Source organism: Tetrao urogallus (assembly GCF_951394365.1).
Source record: "Tetrao urogallus genome assembly, chromosome: 12".
NCBI lineage: Eukaryota > Metazoa > Chordata > Aves > Galliformes > Phasianidae > Tetrao > Tetrao urogallus.
Window position 1 is genome coordinate 4,175,166 of NC_136825.1, and position 9,081 is coordinate 4,184,246.

The following is a 9,081-nucleotide window of genomic DNA, read 5'->3' on the forward strand; positions in this document are numbered from 1 at the left end:
CATTTCTCAGGTCCAACAGCAAGAGAACCATAGAGAAAGGAATACTGAAGCTGCAGTGAAAAGGACATACATTAAACATTTAAGTCTTTCAAGTGATGGGAATATGCAGCTTCTAAGGTTTAGAAAGGTTGTGAACTAAAAGATTCAAAATCAGGTTAGATATCTGTCCATGTGTTGGTACTGGTTGTTGAAGCAGACAAGCAGACAATAACCTCATAAGATAACTTACACTGAAGACAGACAGGGAAACACTGCAGTTACTCCAGAAAGACCATTCCTGTGTTTTCTATCTGTTTATTCACCATTTTCCTGAACACTGCTCTTAACACAGAGATTTCACTCCACTCACAAGGCGACTCAAACTCCATATACCAAAGGCAGTACAACAATTAGCAGAGCCCTAAAACAGAGTTCTTTCCACAGTGATCACAACTCTGATAAATGCCAGTAGATACCTTAGAGGTCCTCATTCTCAGCTTCTGATGCCCTCAGCGCCTTTGGGGTGGACTCAAGTCCCAGCGACTTACTGACTAAGAAGTCATAGAACCAGAGTGGGAAGTAGCAGAAGATGCAGAGCAGCACATAAGCCCCTTTGCCAGGGGTGTACAAGCCGTGCGGTCGCTTCGCGAGCAGTGCATGCAGGATGGAGCTCAGCACCGGGGTGAGGTCAACATCACAGTACATAGGGATACGCAGCAGGTAGTTTTTCAGCCCCAGCAGGTAGTCCCTGCCATAGTCCTGCTGCACGTCCACTGAGAGGTGCTCCACCAGCTCTTTCTCCTGCTTCACCCACAGCTCTGATGTGCCTTGGATACCTGCAGCAGTAACGCCATGGTTGAAAGTGAGTTTGGGGTTGTTAAAAAAAATTAAGCCATGATTTGTAGGCAATAAGCACTCCCCACCACTGAGCCCTGAGGCACAGTAGTTCTGAACTGCATAAGGGAAGAGCAAAACACCGGGTTAGTTACACCTGCATGGTGTTAATACACCATTCTGTTACCAGCTCTACTCAAAAGAGTCAGTATCTTTTCCCTCCCATGTCATTCTGTCCTTACTTTTTTTTTTTTTTTTTTAAACGGGTATTTCTAATTAGTGTTTATTAATAGGAGATTTCATTGAAAGAAGAGAGAGGCAAAGTAAGATGGGCAAGATTAAATCGGGTTGGCCCAGTGCCTCTCTTATGAGAGGCACTGGTATTTTAATAAGCTGTTTCATGAAGAATGAAGCTTGTATTAGATTAAAACAAGTTATTTTCATCATGTAAGAATGAAAGCAGTTGCTTTCCAATGCATTTATTACATAAATATGAATTAAGCGCTGCAAATAAAGACCTATCTTTAAATAAATATTTACAGCATCAACACTGAGACTTGTCTTGACAGGTGAAGTTCCCATCTAAGAGTCTGGCAATAGCACAGCAGACTCCTGAAGGTAGAAACCTGGGGATATTGGCAGAGGCCAGTGTCACACGGGAAGGGAAGCATTCAAGGGAGAGAGCTTTTATGAAAAGAATACATGTTTTGCTTTTCACTGGCATAGGAATTCTTTGTGAAGTCACCAGAACTTTGAGTAGGCAGTACTGAGCATGTTTGGGGTTTTTTTTTTTGCCCCCCCCCCCCCCCCAGCTAGAACAGAGGGAGGATACAGAGAGATTCTGAAAACAAACTGTGCACTATCACCTGAAAGGTATAACAAGATTACAGTATTGTTTAATACAGACCTCTGCTCAAGCACTTCCACAGCAAAGAGTTCACTCCTCTGCCCTGGATCACAAGGCAGAGATATGAGACCTGGAGGGGAGCAGCAGTCAAAAGTACATGCACCTTAATTTCTGTAATCAACATGAGGAAGAGGAAAGTGCTGAGACTCATTCAGTGCTCTCCTTGAGGACATGAGACTGCGGGAAAAGAGAGGCAGGAACTATCTAAAGTGTCAGACACCAACCTGTTCTGAAGCCTGATGGATGAATTGCAGCAACTTTGATTCCCCATTTGGAAAGCTCCTGCCTCATTACTCCAGAAAACATGGACAGAGCTGCCTTTGATGCTCCATATGCAGCATACCTCGGTAGCGGAATGCCTCCTGCAGGAGCAATATAAACATGATAAAGCTTAACACTGGCTCTTTCCAGCCTTTATTTCAGTGATTTAGAAGGAAGATTATAGCACAACCAGAATTACTTGGCTCTCACTGAGGTTAAAGACAAGTCGGTGAGGGAATCATTTCTTTCTGGAGGTTAAAAAAAGTGCGAGCTGTAAATTAGCAGTTGCTTATAGCATTTATGCTCAGTAACTCCTTGTAAGATATCATCTACAGCAGAAAACATGAAGTGTAATTTGCAGCACTCTTTACCTTCAAATGCAATACAACAGCTGGTTTCCAAAACACAGATAATGCGTTACTTCATATAAACAGTGAAAGGATAGATTAATACTGCTATTCCTGTTGTCAATAGCATGAATTTCAAGCTCCTATTATAAACTACAGTTATAACAGAGCAAGTAATCTCAACTCCAGCTTTACAAAACCAGGCACCCCTTTTCCTCAGGCACACCACTCCTGCTTGCATCGGCAGCCCAGCAAAACCTCTGGGACAGCCTCCATTTCAGACATAACATTGTGTCTCAGTATATTTGAAGCTTTAAAAGAAAATCTTTGAACGTAGGCAAACTTCCTAATCAGCCACCGGTGCCATTTGTTGAGGTTTTTGGTTTTTGTTTTTTAACTGTAAGAACCAGGATACTACAGGAGCTCCACATGCAGAATCATTCCTTGAAAAGAAGTCAGGCCAATCATACGTTAATTTTTCTCCTGTATGCAACTGAAAAAAGATGAGTTTCAATTGGTTTGAGCCAATTGAATCACATACGCTCTCCCTCTCAGGTCAGGGTAACCTCAAATCCAGTTAATGTAGCTCTCTGCAGGCAGGAATAGGCTCAGCACAATCAGACCTCACTAACTTTTCTGCTAATGTTTTACCAAAGGACCCTCAGACCCCATGTTGAGAGGAAGCTATTTACCCAAATCAGAACATTTGTGAACATCTATAGTTTAAGCAAGGTCACTATTAACTCCTTTAACAGCAAATTATTCAGAATAGGAAAGCTCTGTTTATCTCTCTGCAAGACAGCTTGAGGACTTGTGCCAAGAATCAAGACATCTGCCACAAAACACTTAAAATACAAGCTTCACTTGGGTGCTCAAAAAGCAGATCTGTCCTCTGTTTCTGAGCTTGCAAGGGCAATGGTCCCTCATTAATAAAAAAAATTAAAAAAAAAAAAAAAATCAAGACTTCATTGCTAGCAATGAGCCATTAAGATAGGTTTGCATGTACAAAAGCATTCTTGGAATTGAAAAAAAGACAGAAGATGACAATGCCACAGCCAGGCTGATGCCACATCCTTGAGGTAAGCCAGAAGCAGAAGGTAATGCCTTGGCAATACAGCAGGATTCAAGTAGACACAAACTGCACACAAGTGAGAACCCAAGCAGACAGGACAAAGGAAAATTGGAAAGCAGGTGATATGGCAAACCCTGAAGAGGTCTTGCAAGGATACCTTCCAGCATCATGATATTCTGTTCTAGCAGGTTTCGTTTTCAAATGAGCCAACAGCAGAGGAGCAGGGATGCTATGAGATACTGCTATTACTCCCCCTCCTACATCTTAAACTCAGCTGTCATCCCAGAACAGAAGGTTATATTATAAAGGCATATATAGTAAACACAGATGTCATGAATTTATCCCAAATCTATTTCTAGTTTAATTTCAATCCACTGTATTAAAAAAAATAGCCCAGCTGAGCATTTGGCTGTAACCAGCCTAAGTGGAAGAATACCTGTCCTAGCATAAGTCAAAAAACCTTTGGGCATCACCATGGTGTGGCTCAAGGGTGCACAAACTGAGGTGTTGCAGACTTCTACTGGAATGCATTCTAGAAAATTGCCCATCTTCCTAGAAGAAAATCAGAACTATCCCTCACAGCAACTATCACCTACAACACAAGAACAGAGTTTTATAGTTCTATATAGCAGTTCATTTTTTAATTATTTTAAACTCCTCTTCAAGGGCTGATTTCTGAAAACAGCCTACTCAACAGAAGCCTGCATTGATTACCTAAGTATTAATTCCTTGGGCACGTCTATGAGCAAGACCAACCAACATCTTCCTCAGCACTTATGCCAAGGACCTCAATTGCTTTTCCTGCTGTACCAGACCCTCCCTTGGTGCTCTCACTCAGCTCACCTGTCATGCTGGACATGTTCACGAGCCTCCCCTGGGATTTCCGCAGTAGTGGCAGGAAGGTCTTGGACACCTCTACAGCCCCAAAGAAGTTCACCTCCATGCACTGCCTGTATATGTTCATGGGCAGCAGCTCACCATCAGCAAGGAAGCCCAGGATGCCTGCGTTGTTCACAACTCCCCAGAGCCCTGGGAAGAGGAGAAAACAAAAATGCACACGCCTTAGCTGCCACAGACTCTGGGGTGGAAATAACCCACGTACGTAAGACGCGATGAAGCCAACAGGTAAGAGACAGATTAGTATCCCATACAATGCCACAAAAGCTGTACCTGTGTTTTGCACTTTCTCTGAGACTTGCAGGTAGGCTTCCTTGACCTGGGTGGGATTGGTTATGTCCAGCTGTAGGAGAGAGAGCCTCTGGGAACAGGTCCGCCTCAGCTCCTCAGCTCCAGGACCATCCTTGTTCAAAACTCCAGCAAACACAGTGAACCCCAGGTTATCCAGGTATTTGGCCAATGCGTGTCCAATCCCAGTGTCACTTCCTGAAAGAATTCAAGGACAGAGAAGACACTTCAAGTCTAAGTCATCATCATCACTAACACAGAGGGAGGCAGCTCTGATTGAAAATGCATACAGATGTAACCAAAAGGAAGATGAAAGGAAATGACTGAGATGCATGAGAGCAGAAAGAGAGCAAAGAGTGTAAAGAGGTGAGAAGCTGGTCCTTCATATGTTCAGTAAACACCAACAGAACATCCCCTCCTCACTCAGAGCTGAGAGTAACGGCTTACTCTGTCCCACAGAGATTTTAAGACTCATTCCTTACACACAGAAGAAATAAAGTTGATTTAATACAAAACACAAACTGAAACCTGATAAGAAAGTACCTAGAAAAAAAAAAAAAAAAGAAAATCCAGATTTTAATGTGAAATCTCATCTGGACAAAGCATTATACAGGGCACTGCAATTCAATTGAATTATATATCTTAATTCAAGAAGTTGTGTTGTTTTATTCAAATATCTACCCTCTGAATCATTCTGATGAATACTTTTGGCCGCAGGCTACCACCAAGCTAAAGCTAAGCAACTTTGTCTTTAGCTGCAAAACGATTCAAAGCTTTCAAGCCTTAACGAAACTCCAGAAAGGCATTTTTAGGCTAAACCAAGTTACACCAGCTATTTGATTTGTGCAAACTTGCATCAGATTTTTTTTTTAATCTTCTCTAGTATCAGACTTATTCCTAAACTTTGTAAACACTTATATTTACATATAAAGCAACAAACTGCCAAATGCACAAGACATCACTAACGTAAGTGCACAGCAACAGTCAGGCTCATACAGATCCTCCCACTGAGTAAGCCCAACTTCCAAAGCCATTTGCAGCATGGGTGGAAACCCTCACGTGAAACAAAGGGATGGGACTTCAGTTGGCTATTTGCCTTTTCCTCATTTGCAAAGGAGTGCAAGTCTCCCCATGTAACCTTACCAGAAAGCTATAAGGGTTAATCTGCAATTCCTGTACAAAGGCAGTTATTACAACCATTGATAATGGACCAGCTCCTGCACTCATAATCCTCAAGTCAACAGAGCTTGAGTGCCAAGGAGACTCATCTTAACTCGTGCTAGATCTCCATTTCTGGGTTTTGTCTCCTACATGAGACTTTAGTACTGGAAGGTGGAAAAGAAATTAATTCCAGGTGATTTGGAAGAAACATGTACTCAGTGCTTGGATCAATCAGCACGAGATGTTGAAACAAATTACTCATGCTCTGTTGAATCCCTTCTTTAAAGAATGCTTTCTGGCATTTTTGAAATCCACCATTTGTTGACAGTGTACCAGACCATGACATCCATCACATTTCACTTCTCACAGCCCTGATATGGAAGAAATGAACAAGCCTACATTCCTGGAAATCCCTAGGAAACATGAGGAGGCCTGCAGATACCTCAAAGACATGATGGATTTCTGGGTAAGCAGGGGTGCTCTGTCTTTCTCTCTTCTACTGAGAATTAGATTCCTGGCTCAAATCTCAACTCCTCCATCCTCTCCAGTAGGGACACAGACGTGGAGCTGCATATTCCACATGAAAAAGCCCTACAACACAGCTTGAATTGGGGAGCGGGCAGAGGAATTAGAGATTTCCCCCACAAACAAAACAGCCATCTGTGAATCACTAGAAAACTTGTTTTAAGAGAGGAAGTCAGTACAGACTGCAACCAAGTCATTACTAAGAACTTCTCTTCAACTCACCCTGAGCATCAGGAACACAGGGCACCATTTCCCCCAGGAATGGAAAGACCAACTGAGCTGGAGAAGTTCATCCCACTCAACACACAAAAAAAAAATCAAGGCAAGAATTTCACAATCCTGCCACCCTGCATCTTCAGTTTGGGTCTATAAAACCCAGTTGTGCCTGAGGCCACAGCTGTGGACAGCAAAGCACTCAGTCCCAGCAGGAGGGTAAATGGAAATATTCCATCTGTGTTTCAGACTGCTCACACACCTGCAGCTGCTTGTGTGAAAGGGCGTTTGGACAACCAGGCTGGCAAGTTGCTGGTGTGAATTACAAACAGCAGCAGCACACGATGTCCAGAACCACATCTGAAAGCCCCTAGAGAAGCACTGAGAGCACTGTGCTCCACCCAGAGGCAGCCGTGGGCAACATGGGGCAGCGGCAGCACTCCATACAGGGATGGATGGTGCAAGGAAATCATTTCCCATGAAATACCTGCCTCAGGTCTCTTCTAAACTGGAGAAAAGGACCCAAAATTGATTTAAGGGCACTGTGCACCTGTGTCTTCTCTCACAAAAGCTGGGGGAGGGTGGTAAGCGCTGCAGGCAGAGCAACTGGGAATCGCATTGATTAAAACTTTCATTTTGATTGAGGAGGGTCTGATTGATTGCATACCATCTGGATTCAAGAAGACCCAGAAGAGCTTCTGCAGCTGCATCATCTGCCAGAGGTGTCTGAACTTGCATTTGTTTGGGACAGTTGCAGCACAGGTACAAAGAAAGCAGACGGTCGCTGCATCGTAACCCAGAGCTCTTCCCCGCCTGGTACTGTTTTAACTCTGGCCCTTTAGAGATAAGCTCTGAAGTGTTCCCTGAAGAACTGCTGATTCGACAGCTCACAGAGAGCAGCACTGCCCCTTCCCATGCCCAGGGCCCCTCTTCACCCTGGCTGTGAAAGAAAGAGAGGAAATCCCATGCTTGCCCTGTGCTCCAAGTTCTGTATTTAATCCCCACAGCAGTGCTGTCAGGGAGCTCTAAATCACCTCCAGGAGTCCCTATAAAACAAAGTGAAATACTATAATAAATAGCTCAATCATCCAAAGCGACTTGACTCAGCTTTCCATAGGGAAAAACAGAAAAAGTGTGTGTGTGGTTTTTTTTTTTTAAGTTAGTGCAAGAATGAGTGGGTGGGCTTTCCACTTCAGAAGACTAATTAACACAGACAGCAACACTGAAAGTCTCAGAAGAAACAAGAGTACAGCCACAAAACTACAAAAATGCCACCCCTGAAAAACAAAGGGGGTTCTGAGTGGCTCAGAGCATTAGAACAGAGCAAAGTCGTTAGCTCTGAGCTTCCCCAGCCAGGGGGGCAAATCACTCACTCCCAAACACACTTTGTGTCATAGAGACAGCACCAAAGCAGTGCCCTGAATTACAGGCACAGTACACACAGTGCATCAGAAGACAGCGGTACCTCAGCATCCAGTGCAGCAAATTGAAGTAAGGCATGAGTGGAGTCTTTTGAGGGCTCCCAGAAATTAATGTCTCTCCTCAACAATTAGCCCATTGTAAGTATTCTCGTGGGCTTTCTTTCCAACCAGTCATTTTCACAAGCATATCTGAAAAGCTACTTGTAAGGATTAATTGAAATACTTAAAATAATGGCATCTGTTAAGATGTTTTTCTACTTAAGTTCAGAATGAGGAAAAAGAAAGAAAACAACTCTGGAAAAGCAAGTAAAACAAGAAGAGAATAGAAGCATTACCTATAAGCACACATTTCAGAGAATTCCAACCTGAAGAGCAGAAACTTTTCCAGCACACCTTCATGCAGAGCCCATCTTTGTTCCCCGAGCCCCTTACCTGTGATGAGCACGGCTTTGTCACCCACAGGTAGTGGCCCTGCATCCAGGTATACCGAGCAGCTGAGCCATGTACTGCAGAACACTATGAGCCCCCAGCACATGCCCAGCACGGCCACACACAGCAGTCCCAGCAAGGCAGGCAGCACAATTTGGAGCAGCACATGGTCTTCGTATCTCCTCTTGGCCAAGCAGAGCCCAAAAAGCACAGGGATGGCCACACAGAGCCATCCCAAGGAGCTGCTGGGGAGAACATCCATCACCCAGGCACCAGGCAGGAAGGCAGAGTAGGTGCTGGTGGTTGCAGCCCACTTATATAGGGGCAGGGTGAGGGGTGGGGCGGGGAGAGGGGACTGTAAAGGTTTGACATAATCTCACTCACCCTTGGCATCTGCAACAAGCAGGAGCCTTCTGGCTTTTCTTACCTTTTATTCCTACTGCCTGACAGCTCCACCTTCTGCATAATGTGCTGGCTGAGTAATGATTGACAGCAGTGGGAATGGACATGATGCAGCAAGCACTTGGCTTCGGGAAAAAATTCCCCACTATATGCTCTGTGTGTCCTTAAAGTGCATTTCCCTAGAGATGTTAAAAAAAAAAAAAAAAAGAAAAAGAAAAAACAAACTGCTTGATTTACTGGGAAAAGTCCCGTATGAAAACTTTGGGTGTAGTTTCTGAGGAGTTGGGTGTGATGGGGAATGTCAGGGTAGGATGGCACAGGTGGTGCTGCCATCAAGTTAAGCAA

At 43.9% G+C, this 9,081-nt stretch overlaps 1 protein-coding gene across 1 annotated transcript; it reads right to left on the bottom strand.

The window, feature by feature from the left end:
- Positions 1-456: 456 nt before the first annotated feature.
- On the bottom strand, positions 457-8,596 carry HSD17B2 (hydroxysteroid 17-beta dehydrogenase 2; the record flags this gene model as incomplete). The annotated part of the gene is made up of 5 exons (XM_079541367.1): positions 457-815; positions 1,945-2,082; positions 4,244-4,429; positions 4,571-4,783; positions 8,338-8,596. 5 exons carry the CDS (start codon positions 8,594-8,596, stop codon positions 457-459), a joined length of 1,155 nt encoding a protein of 384 aa, XP_079397493.1.
- Between the last annotated feature and the right edge of the window lie 485 nt (positions 8,597-9,081).